Raw genomic sequence first — 20,738 nt, 5'->3', positions numbered from 1 at the left:
CCGATTAAAGTTCCTTCTTCCCCTCCCCTGCGAATACGACTGTTAATTTAATTGGATTCCATGAGCACGGGTATGAAGTTTGTATAGCAATGGATTTTGTTGATGCATTGGCCCTCAATGGTCGAATGATCATCTCCTCTCACGCGATTGTTCTTGATGACAATGTGTTTGAAGTGTTCATTCATGCCTTCCTTAATAATAAATAAATGGCAGGAAATAAGGAAATCCAATAATATTTACATGATTCAGCCTCGTCAACGGGTTTTGGGTGCAAGTTTATTCTAATATTGAATTTGTTACAAGCTCTTCATCCTTATTCACCTCTCTGGTCATCAAGTACTCTGATGCTCTCTGTCTTGGTTTCCTTCTTCTTAAAGTCTCGAACATCTCTTCTAGCAAGCCAAATCCCTGTTTATGTCCCATCTTTTTTGTTTTATGTCACATTTCTTTGGAAAATGCTTGTGGTTAAAGAAGTATTTATTAGTGAATTGATGTATTTTTAAATTAAAGATATTTAAATATATATATATATATATAAAGCAAAAACAAAAACAAAAATTACAATGAACGGTCTAAACTTTTGGTACCAGTTGCACGATCCCATCTCTTTTGGGCCCCCAACAAATTTAAATGCAGTGAGGCTGATTTTGCCGTGGGCTGCATTGCCGTATCGGATTGGTTTTCCGATCTAATTATGTCTCCATCAACATACGTATGGTCTATCGATAGGGATGTCCCCCAAACTTTCCCATGGAAACCAATCGTATAGATGACACGGGAAAAAGAGCTCTGGAGTTTGTTTTTTGAAAATCATCTCAAGCTATGTCATCCATGACGTTAGCATTGTTCTAAACCTATGCTTCTATAAATCTCTTCCACAGAACTGGAACACATAAACATTCATCAGTCAGTTCCTTAAATTCTAGGGGCTGCCTACTGTCCAGTCCAAATCTCTTCCACCTCCTGCATCATGGACTCGGAACAAGTTCGTAGAGTTGAAATGTTCTTCTTCCCATTCGTGGGCGGAGGCCACCAGATCCCAATGATAGACACGGCCAGAGTGTTCGCATCCCATGGAGCTAAATCCACCATCATAGCCACACCCACCAACGTCCTCCAATTCCAAAACTCCATCCTCCGCGACCAACATTCCGGCCGCTCAATCTCAATCCATTCCCTCCCATTGCCAGACGACGCCGTTTCTCCGGACATCGACATGTCCGCCACCCCTTTCACTGATACTTCAGTCCTCCGAGAGCCTCTCAGGCTCTTCCTACTTGAACACCGACCCGATTGCATTGTCTTTGACGGGTTTCACCGCTGGGCGGCTGATCTCTTCGACGGACTCCAGATTAGAAGGATTGTCTTCACAGGAAATGGGTGCTTCTCTCGCTGTGTCACAGAGAATATTCGACGGTATGTGCCGCACGAGAGGGTGGGTTCGGACTATGAGCCTTTTGTTGTGCCGGGTGTTCCTGATCGGATTGAATTGACGAGGTCTCAGCTCCCGCCTTTTGCTAGAGAGAAATCTGGTGTTTTTGATAAGATGTTTAAGACCGAGGAGAAAAGCTTTGGGATAGTGATTAATAGTTTCTGCGAGTTGGAGCCAGCTTACGTTGAGTACTTTAGGAACCAGATGGGAAAGAAGGCTTGGGTTATAGGACCAGTGTCTTTATGCAATGGAAATGTTGCAGATAAGGCTGAGAGAGGCAAACAAGCCTCAATCGACGATCAAACCTGCTTGAGTTGGTTGGCTGATAAAGAACCAGGCTCTGTTCTTTATATCAGTTTCGGGAGCTTGGCTCGCTTGTCACCTCAACAGCTCCTTGAGATCGCTCATGGTCTCGAGGCTTCCAAGCATCCATTCATTTGGGTGGTTGGGAAAATCTTCTCCAAATCGAGGGGAGAAGGTGAAGGAGGAGGAGAAGAAAATTGGCTTCCCAGCGGATTCGAAGAGCGGATTAGGGAATCCAACAGGGGATTGATAATAAGAGGGTGGGCACCGCAATTATTGATATTGGAGCATGCTGCGGTGGGTGGATTCATGACTCATTGTGGCTGGAACTCAACCTTGGAGGGAGTGAGTTGTGGAGTGCCCATGATTACATGGCCTGTCTCGGCGGAGCAGTTCTACAATGAGAAACTGATAACCGATGTGTTGGGGGTTGGGGTTCGAGTCGGAAGCTTGGAGTGGATGTCGTTTAATGTTGAGAAGGCGGCGTTGGTGGGGAGGGAGAAGGTGGAGGAGGCAGTGAAAAGATTGATGGGTGGTGGTGAAGCAGTAGTGGAGATGAGACTGCGAGCTGGGGAACTTGCAGAGAAAGCCAAGAGAGCCGTGGAACAAGGTGGATCTTCGTTTAAGGATGCTGATGATTTAATTGTGGAGCTCGTAAAAGTCAGACTTTGAAAGAGGATTTGATTGGAGATCGAAATATCTGATGATCCCTCGTTCGAAATTCATTATTATAAAAGATCAAATGGTTATCGTCCAAAATTTTAGATATAAATCTTACACTTTGTACATCTATGAATAAAAAAATAAAATGAAATATTTTTAAATAGGTATACAAACTTTATAAGTATTACTAAGTATCACTGCTCGTCCACAAAATCACTCTCGACAGTGACTTTCAAGGCCTGGCACAGTACTCTTTCTCCATATATTATATCATTAAATACTTTGATGTAAGCGTATTTTCCTTGACTATCGTAACAAAGTCTGGCTGGGTGCTGCGCAAGATTCATTATTATAAAACGACGACAACATTTATTATTATAAAGAGTAATATTAAATATAAATTTCAAATAGATAAATTTATTATTATAAAAGATCAAATAGTTATTGTCCAAAATTTTAGATATAAATCTTACACCTATAAATAAAAAAATAAAATGATATATTTTTAAATAAATATAGATTTATAAGTAATACTGCTCATCCACAAAATACTCTCGACAGTGACTTTCAAGGCCTGGCACAGTACTCTTTCTCCATATATTATATCATTAAATACTTTGACGTAAGCGTATTTTCCTTGACTATCATGACAAAGTCTGGCTGGGTGCCGCGCAAGATTCCTTTTCCCCCGACGCAAGTGCTTATGTTAGCAAAGAAAATTATTAGATTTTTTGCCTGCCTCTCATTTTCCTCTTGGACCTAGCTACTTTATTTATACCTTCTCTCTCAATGAGAAATTTATAGCCCAAGTGAATTCTCTCTAATCAGGAATCATCAATACGCGTCATCTACAAGAAAGGCAACATGGGTAGTACTGAAACCCATCGTCCACTTCATATTTTCTTCTTCCCATTTATGGCTCAAGGTCATACTATACCAGTAGTAGACATAGCCAGGCAATATGCTTCGCGAGGTGTGAAAGCAACCATAGTCACCACCCCTTTCAACGTGCCACTCTTCTCCAAGACAATCGACAAAATCAAGAGTTTAGGTATCGAAATTGGAGTTCTTACCATCAAATTCCCAGCTAAAGAGGTAGGATTGCCCGAAGGATGCGAAAGTGCTCACTTGGTTGTGCCCGAGATGCGCCAGAAGTTCATCAAGGCCAGCAACATGCTTGAGCAACCACTTGAGCAACTGCTCCAAAAACATCGTCCCGATTGCCTCGTCTCTGACCTGTTCTTTCCTTGGTCTAACGATGTTGCTAGTAGATGTGGGATTCCCCGGCTTGTCTTCCACGGAACCTGTTTCTTCTCTCTCTGTGCTTCAGAGAGTGTGATATCATATGAGCCTTACAAGAAGGTGTCATCTGATTCAGAGCCTTTTGTCATCCCTACTCTTCCCGATGAGATCAAGCTGACAAAAAAGCAGCTACCCGATTTTGTCACAAGTAGTGTAGAAACAGAATTTGGAAAGCTTTTTAAAGCACTCAAAGAAGCCGACCGGAAGAGTTTCGGGGTTATTGTGAATAGCTTCTATGAGCTTGAGACGGCTTATGCTGATCATTACAGGAAAGTTCTTGGAAGAAAGGCCTGGCATATAGGACCAGTATCGCTATGCAATAAGGACGCTGAAGAGAAAGCGTTGAGAGGATCGAAGGAAGCCTTCACCGATCAACATGAAAGCTTGAAGTGGCTTGACTCAAGGCAACCCAATTCCGTTGTTTATGTATGTTTTGGGAGTGTGGCAAACTTCAGTGATTCTCAATTAATGGAGATAGCAATGGGTCTTGAAGCTTCAGGTCAGCAGTTCATTTGGGTTGTGAAGAAAGGAATGAACAGTGGAGGGAAAGAAGAGTGGTTGCCCGAAGGATTTGAGAAGAGAATGCAAGATAAGGGTCTAATTATAAGAGATTGGGCACCCCAAGTGTTGATTCTCGATCATGAAGCAGTTGGAGGATTTGTGACTCATTGTGGGTGGAATTCTACGTTGGAAGGAGTGGCTGCTGGGGTGACAATGGTTACGTGGCCTGTTTCGGCGGAGCAATTTTACAATGAGAAGTTGGTGACTCAGATACTTAAAATAGGGGTTGCTGTTGGTGTTCAGCAATGGATTAGAGTGGTGGGAGATAGCATAAAGAAGGAAGCAATAGAGAAGGCAGTGAGGCAAATTATGGTGGGTGAAGAAGCAGAGGAAATGAGAAGAAGAGCAAAGGCACTTGCGGAGATGGCGAGGATAGCCGTTGACGAAGGTGGATCGTCTTACTCCGATTTGAATGCTTCAATTGAAGAATTGAAGTCCCTCAGACTTTGATGCCATAAACAAAACATCTGGGAACAAGCTCGTGATAAGAGCAAGCATTGAAAAAGGAAGGCTCTTTCTTTCTTTCTTTAAAACTTGATCCAAGTGTGAAAAGGAATGTTTTTTTCTTTCTTTCTTAGACAGTTTTGTGGATGATGTTGAAATTCCATTCAAACTTCGGTGGCCTCTGAAGTCTTCCATTAGTAATGCTACAATTCAACCATTTGCAAAATTCTCATGAATTAAATGCCAATCCAAGGGTAGATATGCTCCGTTTGATCAGGTGAGTTTGAATGTTGAAGTAAGTTGAGTTGAGTTGAGTTGAGTTGAGTTGAGATGATAAAATATTGATAAAAGATTATTTTTTAATATTATTATTATTTTGAGTTTTGAAAAAATTGAATTGTTTATTATATTTTGTGTTGGAATTTGAAAAAGTTGTAATGATGATTTAAGATGAGTTGAGAGTAATTTACAAACCAAACGCAGCCTTATGTTTGGCTAAAGTGAAATAGCGCCCCCCTCCCCGTTTCTCATATCGTTGAACAAGAAGACTATCGCATACTCTGACAGAGATGAAGCACACAATTTCGAAATTTTTTTCTCATCAGTATTCATTATCTCATATTTTACATCTTATAAAAAAAATACTCTCACTTCTCATAAAAAAAAATTATAAATAGATTTAAGTAGAACCTATCCACAGTGACAGCGATATTGCGGCTATGATTCTCGGAGACGACACTACGAAACATAAATGTCAAGTTTTTAAGACAAACTATTCTTTAACTGCACTATCTGTGTGACGCAGGGCGTTACGTTACCAGTGAAAGCAAAGGCCGAGTTTTTTTTATGATTATTATTATTATTATTAGTAGGGAAGACTGAAAAGCAGACGCCTTGGTGTGCACACCAAGCAAACTCTATTGAAAAAATTCAATGAACTTAATAAGAATAAAATAAAATAAAATAAAAATAAATGTGAGCTGAAGTATATGGAACGATGAGTATAAAGCTCATCCATTTAAGTACGGTGCAACGATCATCCTAAATCCAATGCCTTGCTACTGTTAGCCGGGCTTTCTTTCTTCTTCTTGCTCTTCTTCGTCACCAGTACTTATCTTCTGCCACAAAAAGTTTTCTACTAACTCCGTATGGAGAGTGAAAAGCGCCAGCTTCACCTGTTTATCTTCCCATACATGGCCGCAGGCCACATGATCCCGGCCATAGACATGGCCAAGCTATTTGCTTCCCGAGGTTTGAGAATAACCATAATCACTACTCCTCTCAATGCCTCCTCGATCTTAAAAACAGTCGAAAAAAGCAAAATTCTGGGTTTAAAAATGGACATGTTAATCATCGAGTTCCCTGCTGAACAGGTTGGATTGCCCAAAGGAAGCGAGAGCTACCACTTAGCCACTGCACCTGATTTGCGGATGAAATTCCTGGAGGCCATAACCTTGCTGAGGCAACCTCTCGAAGAACTTGTTCAAGATTATTGTCCTGATTGCCTTATAACCAGCGCGCTGTTCCCATGGACCACCGATGTTGCTAGGAGATTTGGCATACCGAGGCTTATTTTCCATGCCACAAGTTCTTTCTCTATATGCGCCTCAGAATGTCTTAGGCTATACGAGCCTTACAAAAAAGTTTCGTCAGATTCAGAACCGTTCATCCTCCCCAACTTCCCCGACGAGATCAAGTTGACAAGAAACCAACTTCCAGATTTTGTTACACAAGACATCGAGACCGATGTCGGGAAGTTGATTAGACAAGTCATAAAAGCGGAGCTAACGAGTGATGGGGCTGTTTTCAATAGCTTCTACGATCTTGAGCCAGCTTATGCAGATTATTACAAGAAGGTCCTTGGAAGGAAGGCATGGCATATAGGCCCGGTTTCATTATGCAATAAGGAGTCTGAGGATAAAGCACGAAGGGGGAAGGAAGCTTCCGTTCATGGCCATGAGTGCTTGAAGTGGCTTGATTCGAAGAAACCCGATTCTGTTGTTTACGTATGTTTTGGGAGTATGGCTAACTTCAATGATTCTCAGCTCATGGAGATTGCAATGGGTCTTGAGGCTTCTCAGCAGCAGTTCATTTGGGTTGTGAAGAGAGAAAAAACTCAAGGAACAAAAGACGAGTGGCTGCCCGAAGAGTTTGAGAAAAGAGTAGAAGGAAAGGGTCTAATCATAAGAGGGTGGGCACCCCAACTGTTGATTCTAGATCACGAAGCAGTTGGTGGATTTGTGACTCATTGTGGGTGGAACTCCACGTTGGAAGGAGTGGTTGCAGGGGTGCCCATGGTAACATGGCCGGTGTCTGCTGAGCAATTCTACAATGAGAAGTTGGTCACCCAGATCCTGAAAATTGGAGTTGGTGTTGGTGCTCAACAATGGGTCAGATTTTTGGGCGACAGCATTGGGAAGGAAGCCATAGAGAAGGCGTTAATTCGAGTAATGGTTGGGGAAGAAGCAGAGGAAATGAGAAGCAGAGCAAGAGAGCTTATGAAGATGGCAAAGAGCTCTGCTGAAGGAGGAGGATCCTCTTACTCTGATTTGAATGCCTTGATTGAAGATCTGAGCTCGCATGCCATTGCTGGTGAAGCTACCGAGAACAACTAGTTTAGTTTTTCACTTTGTGCTTGTTGCAACTGAGACACTACTCTGAGCATTTTCGTTTTCCTTAGAAATTTCTACAGAGATTTTGGCGTAGCGCCATAAAGCTGAAACAAGAGTTTCGGCTTAAAAAAAAAAAAGAATCAGACTGTCTCAGTTCATAAATAAATTTCTTTAGGGATAGAAACTCAACATATTTCTTAGACACAAAATAAGATATTCCATTTCAAATCCAAATTAAGGATTAAATAATTAAATCAAAATACAAAAAAAAAATTTTAAGTAGAAAAGTCTTATTGTAAGCGAGTTCACGCACCAATTCACGTACTAATAGGGGTGTAACCAATCCGGTCCGATCCGGTTTTAGACAAAATCTAAAACTGAACCGATATGTACCGGTTTTGTATTTTTCAAAACCGATTACACACCGATTACCCTCCTAAACTGGTACTTCCAGTTTCCGGTCCAGTTTTTCGATTTTTTTAAAATGTAAATTTCACAATTTGTTATTAAAAATTTGTTTATAAAAAAAAAAACTTTTAGTATTAATTATAAGTATTAGTATTAGTTATAATCTTTTAGTAAAAACTTTTAGTATTAATTATAAGTATAATTATAATCTATAGTCTATATTAGACTATTAGTATTATTTATAAACTTATATATTAGCATTAACATTTAATGTAATAATTTATAAATTATAATATGAAATTATTTCATATATATGTATGTATATACATATGAAATTATAAATTGACATTTAATGTATAAATTTATAATTATACATTATATATAAAACTTATTTATATTAATATTTAATATATTTTGTATAAAACTTATATATAAAAATTTTATTTTTTATTTTTTTTTAATCAATAGGTCATGTTCGGTCCGGTCCAAAAATCCCAAAACCGGAACCGGCCGGTTTTTACATTTTAAAAATTGGTTCCGGACTGGACCGGTTTTGTCCAATCCAGTCCGAACCGGTTTTCCGGTTTAAGTTTACACCCCTACGCACAAATATTGACATGTAAGACAAATGTTTAATGAAATAATGTGAATCGAAGACAAAAATAATTTTTGCAAGATAAAAAACAAAATTTAAAAATTTAAAAAAATGTGGTGTGTGGAAGTTGAGGAGGTTGTGTAGCATTGCTCTGCAAAAAATAGATTGAAATATTTGATAATTTCTTGAAAGGATTTTAATAACCGACATTTATAGGAGCCACATGAACTCCTACAGGTGAAAGACCATAACCCACTTGAAAGTAAAATCATTCTTCGGATCGATCGAGATCTTATTTATTACCACTACTCAATACTAACAAACAGAGTTCCGTTAATTAACAACAAAGTTTTATCTCAGAATCAAGGCCCATATAGAATGGGTTTTGTCAGGCCCATCTCACTATAAATGGGCTTTTATCTTGAACTTAGCTGTCTTCGGCTTTAGATATAGGGTATAATGCCTCATGAGTCATGCGGTCTTGTAATTAGAGATTGAGACCTCCTCCGGCTCCAGTTGAGGTAGGTTTCTGTCGTGGGGTACCGAACTCCTCAAAGTCCGAAGCAATTTACTTTTCGAATGTGAGCCCATGATGATATTCTTGAATCCGTATCAACTTCTACTTTCTTGGCTTTTGCTCCTTAGTTCCTGTATTCAAGCTTGGATTCGGAGCAGCACGGCCTCACTGCTACTTTGCATGCATGGGAGCATTATAATTGTCCATATCATATCAATAATCATAAATTTATATCATCTAGAGATTCCCTCCATCATGATTCTGTCCAATCATGAGTTCAGCATCATACAATAACTTCGCCAGGAATAATAAAGAGCGAAGTGTTTGGGAAAAAGTATTAGCGTAAACAACTGAAATTATAGAGTTTAGTGGGTAGGCAAGTTTCAACTTTTGAAAAAGTATCGCCTTAATGGAAGGCACTTTCATGTGTACCGCTCAATCATTTCAAACTTTTGTAGCAGCTAGCAATCAGTAGCTAGCGACGTAGCGTATGGATTCGTTCAAAAGATCAGCCTCAAGCATCAATGTACCAAAAGGTTAACATACTCTCTATCACGTTAATCACAAGGTTTAGGTTGGGATTGTGACATGAGAAATATATCATGTTACTGTTTTTTTCTCAAATGTAAGATAACTTGATTTAACACAGTTTGGGTCAAAGGTCATATGATCTAGGCATGATAAACAGACGTTGCATTATTTAGGAGATAAAGCTGATGCCATGCCAGTCACTGATCATTCACTCGGACCAAAAAAGTTTTATCATAGACTTAAGAACATAAACGACAGAATTTTTGAAAATTAAGGTCTGTAAATTTGTCAATCAACGTGGAAAAAAATTCCTTTCTAGGTTTCAAAAATCAAAAGGATGCAAAGAACTTCTTCAACGTTCTTACTGTACTTTTTCTTCAACGGTCTAGGAAAAAAAGGCCGATAAATGCGGAGTCATCATTTCCATAGCTAACAAAAAAAGGAACTTTGAAGCTCTTGTTGGGCAGCCTCCCTTTACATTATTCAATACCAACATTGATTGAAACATCTAATTAACCTTAATTAGGACCTGATCTACTGTCCCATAACTTCTGGTAACTTTCCTCGTTTATTTTTCACAGTGCGCGCTCAAGCTTAAAGTTTGTGGCACCCCAACCTCAACCGTAGGAACATTTTATAGTTCCCTTGTTAGCTAGCCGAGTGCTTATGATCTATATCATGTTTCGAAGATTCCTAATTAAGGTTGTGCAGATCATTCAAAATAGTGAAGGATTTCATGACTTGTGTTGTACTGTTTTTACCGAGATATATCCAAAATGTGAATGCTGTTAAATATATTGTATATATTTGTGTGAACTCTGTAAAGATAGACATCATTTATTGCATGGGCTTTACGTGGATCTTCTTTAAATTTGCTGTCGATTCTGTGGGGGCGCAGAAACAACAAACAAACAAGGTGGCATCTCTCTGCATCATTCTTCTCACTTGGACTCATCCACTCCATGTAAAATAAAACCATTTCTTTCTTCATGTCTTTAGATTGTGCAAACGACAAACCATAATAAATAGTCGGGCTTGACTGATCAACTCCCGTTTACATGATCTTTTGATAATAGCACATGATCATGTACATAATAAATACTCACAAATCTTGTGAGAATAGCACATGAAACACGTACGAGACATGTAAATACATTGGGGGCAAAACAGAAAGTGAAGTTATTATTCGCCACAACTACTCTTTCTTCTTTCCTATCTAGCTAGATCACAATATTTGACCAATAACTATAGCTAGCTCAAGCCCTCAAACAAAGACTCTAATTTTTAACTTTTTCCATATCCATCCCTCCAACGGACCCTAAACTTCAATACCTACAATATGACCCTTCCATATCCCTAAAATTTATGCCCGATTTCTTGCGGATTATGCAGGTATCACTACAAAAAAATATATATATTTGTGACAGATTATTTACGATGAGAATGACCATTTAAGATAAAAATAGACTCATTTTAACAAAAAATAATAATTTTGATAAGAAATAACTGACAGTAAATAAACAAGTTTTTTGTAGTGTATTCAGTGAGCTCCGCGAAAGGTTCCATAACTTTTCCTCATCAATTTCAAATATGTTTAGTTTGAAATTAACACATTAAACTCTTCAGGTTATAAAAATTGCATTTTTCACTCATCTCAATTATCTTAATTAATATAATTAAATTAGAGTATCAAGTTTCAGTTTTTAGCATTTTAAAGATCATGAACAATTCTTATACTCAGCATTTCACATAACATATATCATATTATTTTAATTTTTTTTTATAATAAATATGTGATATGTGGATGATGAATATAATAATTTAATAAAAAAATTAAAATATAGAAAATATATAGAATGAGATGATAGGTATCATTCCACTTAATTAAAACTAATGCAATATTTAGTGCCTACTAAAAGCCGTCGGTCATCCATCCCCTTTCCTTTCCTTCCCTTGCCTTCTTGAATATCAGTGCTATATTCAGAGGGCACGTCATCTCCACCACTCACATCCTCTTCATCCCTCGGTCTTCGTGAAATCTCATCGCTCTTTTTGAATCTCCTCCGCGATGACTCTGGCCCCCCTCCCCTCTCTCTCTCTCTCTCAATCAAACGAGTAATCAATCCGGCCATTGCTCAACCAAATGAGTCATTAACAAAATGAAAGATCTTCAAGTCTCCGGTTCCTCACGCCTCACTCTATCCCTCTTCCCCGCAAAAACAAAAATGAAGAGCAGCAAGCTCATTCTAATTCACAGACAGAACGGCGCCGTTGCCTCCTCCTTTTCAAACTCCCACCGTCTCTGGCTCCTTTTCCTCACCACGTTCTTCGCCTTAACCTTCACCCTCACCCTCATCAACTCCGCCTTCCCTTACTCTTCCGCCAGATCCCCAAGCTTAACCTCTGCCTCCGTTTCCACTCCACTCCCTTTCTCCATCTCCGACGCTCTCCTCCACTACGCCTCCACGATCCCGAACTCGACCAACTCTCCTCACATGTCTTCCGCCGAGCTCACTTCCATAGCCAACGCTCTTAGCCTCTGCTCTCCCCGCTGCAACTTTTTGGCGTTTGGTCTCACCCACGAGTCCCTCCTCTGGCACGCCCTCAACTTCAACGGCCGCACAGTCTATTTGGACGAGAGCGAGTTCCTGGTCTCCAGGTTCGAACAGTCTCACCCGGGAATCGAAGCCTACGACGTGTGTTACTCCACCAAGGTCTCCGACATGACGGAGCTCATCAAAGAAACCAAATCCCTGGTCCGCAACGAGTGCAGACCTGTGCAGAACCTCTTGTTCTCGGAATGCATTCTCGGAATCAACGACCTTCCCAACCACATTTACGACGTGCCTTGGGACGTTATTCTGGTCGATGGCCCACGTGGGTACTTCCCAAATGCTCCCGGTAGGATGTCTGCTATATTCACGGCGAGCGTGCTGGCGAGGAGCAGAAGCGACGGTCGGTCCCGCACCCATGTGTTCGTGCACGACTTCGACCGAGAGGTCGAACGGAATTGCAGCGATGAATTCTTGTGCGAAGAGAATATGGTTGAAACTGTGGATTTGTTGGGGCATTTTGTGGTGGCGAGAATGGAGGAGAACAGCTTTCAGTTCTGTACAAATTCGAATTCTTCCTCATCAACATTAATGCCATCGTCGGTTTAGCTTCTTTATCATTAGGAGATGACGATTGACGAAGACGATCATTGAGAGATGGGGCTTGTGATTAATATTTGTTTCGTTTTTTATGATTATCCCTTTAACATATAAAATGTAATATAATTTTATAGGTGCTCAGTTTTTCAGCATCCAAGTGTTTCAAAAACAAAGATAAAGATTGCGTACTGGGTATCTGAAAGTATGCATTGCCGAGAAACGGTGGGAAAAGAGCAGAATTTGATCGATGATAGTGATTGAATCTCCAACGGAATAGCTGAGAAAAAAAAAAATCTGAACGGGGATTCTATTAATTATTTACTCTGCTGAAGAGTCGGTCATAACAACAGATTAAAATTTAAAATGATAAATCAATACGTAAATAATTAAAATTTTCATTTCATTAAACCCAAAAACACGTAAACCGGTAAACGAAACGGATTCGATCCCGTTTCTAAAACGGTTTCGTTAAAAAATTAGTTTCATTCATTTCTGGAGAAAAGGGCCCTACAGGGCCCTGTGCTGTATCATCAGGATACGTAGATTGTCGGTAACGGACTAACGGTGATTGGGATTGTTTGAATTTCGGACCTTAGAACTGTAGAAGAGACAGACTAGGGTGGCAAATCGAGATTCGATCGTGTTATGTTATGTCAATTCATGAAATTTTATAAGTTAATCTTAATCTACTTGTTAAACTAAATATATCAAATTTTTAAATTTTAATTCAACCCAATTAAAAAAAGTCATGTATTTATTTTGATCTGTTTAATAATTAATTAAAAATATGTTAATAGAATATAACACATTTAAATCCGTTTATTTTATATAAATGAGTCGAATTAAAATGCATAATTTATTTGAGTTGATTAATATAATTTCACATAAAAATTAAAATCTATATTTATTAATAACCACAATATTTTAAAAAATATATACCAATATTTTTCAATTTTTAACATATAATAAAATCAATATTATAAATCATACAATAACAAATATGAGTGTTAACGTCGTGTTTTGCACGACTATGGGCCAAGTTCTAGTAACTCAGTTCCCCAGAAGTTGGGCCTGCGAAAACAAAGAAGAATGCAATCAGGAGAGGGTGGCCTTTGGGCTGGGTAGTTTCCGATACCAAAGTCGATAAATTCTCTTGGAAGTTTGTAAATAGGTGACAGAGTCTGGCGATCAGAGAGAGTTTCTCATACTTAAGACTTACTATTTATACCATGACTCTGGAGGGATAGATTGTGTTTGCTCTCATGAAGTTTGTGTCATTCGTATTGTTCTTTTGTCAAAGTCATTTAATGCGGCATGACTCTACAACAGCGTCATTAATGTGGCATGTAGCTCAGGTAGTGGTGCAATTAATGCGACAAGGTTCCCCGATTTGCCTCACCCCGTTGGTGTCCTCAATGGTCCATTGATGCCTCCCATGTGAGAAGATCAAGGGTTCCCCATACTTTCCACCCATTACGTAGACAAGCACTCAAAGCTATACACTATTCGATGAGTCTCCTGGTCGGCGAGTCTCATCCCCCTGCAGCAGGTTTCCTCTGCAACTTCATGTTGTAACTTGTGATGATTAATGATATTACCCTTTATTGATTAAGTCTGGCTATTTGCTTTTGCGTGTTTTCCTATGGTGTCAAGCTGGGGGTGTTGTCGCCATACAGGGCTTTACGATCCACCCCGCTAGCGCCTAGCCTATTCTCGAAGACCCCACAGGCCGACGGCTCTCCTGCCCGTATTTTTTTTGTCCACCTTTGGCAAGTAGTCATTCTCCTGAGTTTTTTAGTGACTTTGTTTTACGAGGCCAATGTCCCTCCCCTTTAACCCCAAGGAAGGTACGCTGTCCGGACAGTTTGAGATTGAACATGCTCCCTCTCATTGATATTGCAAGAAATGTAAGTGTTGGGTTAAGGTAGCGTTGATCCCCCAGAACAGGATGTCGACAGAACTCCCATTATAAATGAGGATTCTGTGAGTGGTGAAGTTGGCAACCAGCATAGTCACCACTAGCACATCATCATACGGGTACAAGACCCCTTTCTCGTTAGCCTCCACAAAGGAGATGGCCGAGGTTGGTTCATCCCTTCGGTGCTTGGCGGGATGGTAATTTGCCAAGAGTACACCTCGTGGTACCGGTCTCGCCTAACGTGTGCTTTCTTACTTAATGAGGAAGTGTTCCCACCCGTGAATCCTTCCACTATGGTTCATATTTCTCAGAGTAGAGGTCCCTCCCGTGGTGGCGAATGAGGGTGATCTTGTTGCAGTCCCCGCGCTGGTGGTCGTCTCTAGGGGCTTTCTTCATTTCTGCGCCGGTTGATTCGACCTTCCCCTCCTTTCCCTCGACTTTTCCCTTCTCTCATGCTTCAATCTTCCAGTCGGGGGATAGCGTTGTCTCGTCCGCTCTGCATATTCATTTCTCCCTTGCTGGGAGAAGCAATTCTCGGTATAATGCGAGGTGGACCTGTGGTATATGCAGTAGTGGCGTGCAAGATCTCAGTCATCATCTTCGCAGGCGGCAGAGGTGTTGACCTTGTGGATGGTGAATGTAGGCCGGTCAAACCGAGGTCTCAGTCCCCTTGTCGGAGCTTCCTCTCTCTTTTTGTCTTGGGAACTCTTCTCCGGCTTCTCGTGGACCTTAGCCCTAGTCAAGGCCTTCATATTCATTTCTGCTCACTCTAGCTCATTCTTTATTGGCTCTGTCAAGGCCTGAAAAATATCCTCAACGTTGATGAAGTTTTCAGCTTGATCCATGAACTCTTACAGTGACACGGGGGTGCTTCTTATCAACTCAGCCATAAACTAGAATCGTGGCCAGACCCCTCCTAAAAGTGCCGCCAATGTTATTTTCTCATTATGGTCATCAGTGGTCATGCGTTCCTTGTTGAACCGAGTCATATAGGACTTTAGCCTCTTCTCATCTCCCTGCTTGATGGTGGGGATGTCCGTTACTGAGCACCGCCTTCTCCGCCTCGACATGAACTGGGTCAGAAAAAGTCTAGCCAATTCGCCAAAACTATCTACGGATCTAGGTGCCAGAGACCTGAAACACACTCATGCCGGCCCCTTCAAGGTCAGCGGGAACGCTCTTCATGCCACCTCGCCCAGTAAGCCATGTAGCGTCATGTGAGCCCTAAAGGTTTGTAGGTGCTTGAGGGGGTCTCTACTTCCATTGTACCTCTCCATGGCTGTGATTTTGAGCTTTGGCAGTAAGTACACGAATATCACTTCTTCCGTGTAGGGTTGACCAGTGCTCGTGAGCAGTTGGTCCATCAATGACAACGTACCCACCTTCATTGCAATCTCCTCGTACTTTCCTATGAGATTGTGATGCTCGTCGTGCATATTCTTCCTCTCTTCCTCCTTGTTTGCTTCAGCTCCTGTGTTCCAAGACTCCATGTACTCGATGTCGCTAGACTTTGCCTCCTCGTCATGTCCTCATTAAGGCTTCACGAGCTCCTCATTCTCTTTGCGAAGCATATGCTCCTCGTCGGTCAGTTTCGTCACTCATTCCTCCATAGTTTACAGCCTTGCCTACATGTCCTCCTCAGTATCTCTTCTAAGTTGTCCAGAACGGGTTGTCGCAGGCATACAAAGTTCACGTAAGATCTAAAAAAATCTCACATACAGTACCACTGTTAACGTCGCGTTTTGCACACTTTTGAGCCAAGTTCCAGCAACTTAAGTCTTCAGAACTTGGGCTAGCAAAAATAGAGAACAAGAAAATTAGGAGAGGGTGGCCTTAGGGTCGGGGAGTCTCCAATACTGAAGTCAATAAATTATCCTAGAAGTTTGTTAATAAGTGAGAGAGTTTACAAATCAGAGAAAGAGTTTCTTGTACTTGGGAGTTACTATTTATGCTATGAGTCTGGGGGGACAGATCGTGTGTGCCCTCATTGAGTCCGTGTCCTAGTATTGTTCATTTTGTCATAGTCATTTAATGCGACGTGGCTTTGCGACAGCGTCATTAATGTGGCGTGATTCTCCGATTTGCCTCACCTTGTTGGCGTCTTCTGTGGTCTGTTGATGCCTCTCATGTCGGAGGATCGAGGGTCTCCCTTACTTTCCGCCCATTATACAGACAAGTACTCAAAAGTTGGACACTATTCAAAGGGTCACCAGGTCGGCGAGTCTCATCTTCCTGCAGTACGTTCCCTCATGCAGGTAGCGTCCAAATGAGGCTACCCGTGGTTTGGGTCAAAGATTCTACTTGTTTTGGGCTAAACTTTGGTTCGTGTCCTCTTAGTTACCATTTTCAGGCCCGCTAAGATAGATGGGGGAAAATTTGTTATAATGAGCATAGGTTTAAAATTACAATAAAAACCAGTGTTTTAAATTTCGTACCGTATCGGTCGGTAAGGTCAAAATTTTTCGTTTCAACCATTCGGCCGGTACAGGTACTATATCTATTCCGTACCAGCTAAAATACCGGCCGATACCGGCCATATCGGACTAAATTTCGGCCTGTACCGACCTATATTTCGGCCAGTACCGGCCGATATTTCGGCCTGTATTTTTTTTTTCATTTTTTCAAACTACAAACTTATTTTTTTACTCCTAATTCAGACTAAACTATTTATAATTTATATATATATGTATTTATATATAATTTATTTATATATAGACTATTATTTTGGAATATAATTTATATATAATTTATTTATATATTGACTATTCCGAAACGTTATCCCGAAATGCTATCCCAAAACGGTATCGGTATCGAAATATTTCGTTCCAGTGCCTTGACCGGTACGACGTCCGGTACGACGTCCGGTACGGTATTCATAACATTGATAAAAATAATCAAAATATAAGTATATTGAGAATCAACAATATTATAAATTAACAATAATAAAAATTTAATTTTAAAATAAATTCAAAACGAGTTGTGATTTTATATTAAGTAAATTGATCTATTTATAAATTGTGTCAGAACGAATCAATTTATTTTAATTTAAATTTATTAATTTTATAACATTTTCGTGTTGGATTTGAGAATAATGTCACGTGCTAAGAGTAATATTATGTGATTGGAAACGCGTACCTTGGTTGGTCAGTTGCGGCGCGTGAAGGTTAGAAACTTCGCGTTTTGTACGATTGATGAGGCAATTGCTACGACAGGACATGGACTTCTTTGTGACGTTGTAAATTGTAATAGTGGGATTGTCAGGCGGTGCACGTGAGTAAAGCGTAAGTTACGGCGGAGGAAAAGAGAGCCATTATTTGTGATTTGTCGGTGTGTCAAATTTGACACTCGGATATATGAGATCTTATTTGTGGCGATACTGCAAGTGAAGACCGAAGTACTCGCAGTCTCGCACAATATCCATATCCATAGGACCATATCCTGCATAAAAATTAAATTTGAGATTTTTTTTTTAAATTAAAAACTTTTTAGAACTGATTTATGACTCGCGGTGTACTATGATTGTTTTATGAGCTTTTTCTTGTTTTATTAATGAGAAATGCTGCTACGAGGGATTCGGATGGTTCTGGACTGATTTTATTATTATTTAATAATAGTGAATTATTTTTTAATAATATTATAATTATTTTTAAATATATTTAAAAATATTAAAAATATACATACAAAAAATACTGTAGAAGCCCCATGTGTGGCTGAAGTGCCGCTTTTTATTTATACCACGTACCAACACCTTATAACACTAGTATTGAATTATACATTTACATATTTATCTATATATTTATATAATGACTTTAAATTAAGTTGTATTAGATTATGCAGATTTACAAATTTATATATTTATGAATAATATTTTTATAAATTTAAAGATTTACTCTTCATTCTTTAAATCTTATTTTATTAATTTCACTCTCTCGCCTCCTTTCATTCTCTCTCCACCAATTGATAGAATTTTAAGAAAAGAATTCTAATTGGTGCTAAATGATAAAATTTACAATAATGTTAATAGTAAAATATAAAAAAATAATCATTTTAGAAAAATAATAAAATAATAATTTTTTTATTTGACTCAAAGATAAATAATTCAATATAAAAATTTTTCTTCATATATAAAATCATATTTTAAATTTTAGATATACATATAAAAAAAAAAAAAAGTAATACTAGTGCTCTTACGTCATCGTCATCTTTTTTCGTTTCTTTTTAAATCAGCGTGGACTGAAAAAAGACTACGTAAGCTTCTTTGTTTTTTTTTTTGGTTTGTTGTTCGGCTCGCCTTTCAACGACCGAATTCTGAAAAAAGGACCCAACCATGGGCCAAAAAATGGGCCGGTCTTTCAAACAAAAAACAAGAAACGATAATACTAATTTAACGCACACCGTTTTGAAAAGAAATCTCTCTCTCTCTCTCTTGTGGATGAGATATTGTGGATAAGATATTGTAAGCACATTTATGCAACCTTATCCATTGTGTATTTAAGTTCCGGTTTTATAGTTGAAAACTGTAGAGCCTAATAAAGAGAGAGCCTAATTGTGTATTTTACTATTATATTAAGATTGTTATATTATAGATTATTAAATTGTGAAAATAAAAATAATTATTAGAGATTATGAAAATAAAATATAAAAATAATTAAAGAAATATAAAAATTATAAAATAATAATATTTTATTATTATAGAGAGTGTGAAGGTTAATCCAATATAGATTTCAATCTTTAAATGATTAGCTAAAAGGAAAAAAGTTACATATTAGTTAAATTTTAAAGAATGAGATGACCTATCTAATGCTAATGCTCTGCGTGATAGAAAAAAAAAATATAAAAGAAGACGGAGAAATGAGAAAGAGGGAAAGATACTTTTGAGGGCTATATTTTTACTTTCTCGATTATTATTAAATACAAGACATACATCTCTATTTATAAAAAAATTACATCGAGATAAGATAAGATAAATATTATGAAAATAAAATCAAAATAATATCAAATTAAACTGATTTGATAATTATGAAAATAAAATCAATATAATATCTAATCAAAATAATATCAAATTAAAGTAATTTAATAATTATAAAAAATTAAATTAATATAATATTAATTATTGATTTGATATTACCTTAAAAAAAAAGAAAAAAAAAAGACCATAAGCGAAATATTTAAAAAATAAATGTGAGTCGTGGCCACTTCTTCGGTTAGTGTGACAGAACCGAGTACGACAGCCAAAATTGAATGCAATTCAGCGTGGATGTGCCATGAAAATGAAAATGAACGATAATTGAGGAGGGAGGGAGACAGCGAATGAAGATCGAGACTGGGAGACGTTGCATTAACCCCAAGTCATTTTCCTACCTAACATAGTACTCGATCTTTATTTTTTAAAGCATTCGCTTATATTCCTACTTAATGGAGAAAATTAGAAATGATAATGATACCTTACCTCACAATGCTCTGATCGTACAATATTTTATTAATGAATAATGTTATATATAAGTTCTAAATAGATAAATCTCATATAAAGTTTTTGTAACCAAATGGATCCCACTAATAAAGAATATTTTTTTTACAAATCATTTATCTTTATTAATCATTTAAGGTATTGGGAGATTCCATGTCGTGTTTATTATTTATTATCTTTACTTAATGATTAAGTAAATATTTTTTATTGATATTGAATTTTTTTTTGTTATAAAAGAATATTTAAAAATGATAAAAAAAAGGAATGAAAAAAGCATAAAAAAAAAAAAAAACACAATGGGCAGATCCCATGTGTGGGTCTAAAATCACTATTTGATAAAGGAATGGGTTTTACTAATAATTGAGTAATAATTATAAATATATTAAAAAAAATTAATATTTATGAATAATTAAAAAAACTATCATAAATAAATTTATATCTCAAGATATATTGGAAAGTTGTTAGTCGAAATTACTTTATAATTTCAAAAAATAATTTCTCTTTTTTAAAGATATTATTCTTAAAAATATTATTATTCTGAAAGATAATTTAAATCCCAAAATATATTGAAAAGTTGTTGACTGAAATTCATAATTTCTCTTTTTTAAAAGATATTTTTATCTATTATATGAATTATGTTGTAGATTTGTTTTAAATAATTTATTAATTTCTAATTTTCTAATAAAACCCCAAAATGCACTTCTATTTGATACTCACAAAATTATCAATTTCTTTGTAAAAATATATTATTCTAATAATGACTTATTGATTATTCTATTTTAATCACAAATGAATTTTTATTACCGTGTGAGATTCTTTTTACTGTTTATGAC

The 20,738-nt window shown here is 37.9% G+C and overlaps 3 protein-coding genes and 1 pseudogene across 3 annotated transcripts; all 4 read left to right on the top strand.

Moving 5' to 3' along the window:
- Window positions 1–599: 599 nt before the first annotated feature.
- LOC108999145 (abscisate beta-glucosyltransferase-like) lies at window positions 600–2,494 on the top strand. Its single transcript, XM_035686804.1, has one exon. It carries the CDS (start codon window positions 971–973, stop codon window positions 2,405–2,407), a length of 1,437 nt encoding a protein of 478 aa, XP_035542697.1. The 5' UTR covers window positions 600–970; the 3' UTR covers window positions 2,408–2,494.
- A 649-nt stretch (window positions 2,495–3,143) lies between these two features.
- On the top strand, window positions 3,144–4,986 carry LOC108999144 (scopoletin glucosyltransferase-like). The gene has a single exon (XM_018975938.2). It carries the CDS (start codon window positions 3,263–3,265, stop codon window positions 4,709–4,711), a length of 1,449 nt encoding a protein of 482 aa, XP_018831483.1. The 5' UTR covers window positions 3,144–3,262; the 3' UTR covers window positions 4,712–4,986.
- A 723-nt stretch (window positions 4,987–5,709) lies between these two features.
- Window positions 5,710–7,506, top strand: LOC108999143 (scopoletin glucosyltransferase-like). The gene has a single exon (XM_035686737.1). It carries the CDS (start codon window positions 5,854–5,856, stop codon window positions 7,318–7,320), a length of 1,467 nt encoding a protein of 488 aa, XP_035542630.1. The 5' UTR covers window positions 5,710–5,853; the 3' UTR covers window positions 7,321–7,506.
- A 3,800-nt stretch (window positions 7,507–11,306) lies between these two features.
- Window positions 11,307–12,743, top strand: LOC109021032 (annotated as a pseudogene).
- The last annotated feature ends 7,995 nt before the right edge of the window (window positions 12,744–20,738 follow it).

Source organism: Juglans regia, chromosome 16, assembly GCF_001411555.2.
Source record: "Juglans regia cultivar Chandler chromosome 16, Walnut 2.0, whole genome shotgun sequence".
Classification (NCBI taxonomy): domain Eukaryota; kingdom Viridiplantae; phylum Streptophyta; class Magnoliopsida; order Fagales; family Juglandaceae; genus Juglans; species Juglans regia.
Note: the sequence above shows the minus strand (reverse complement) of the source record. Positions and strands in the feature narration are given on the sequence as shown.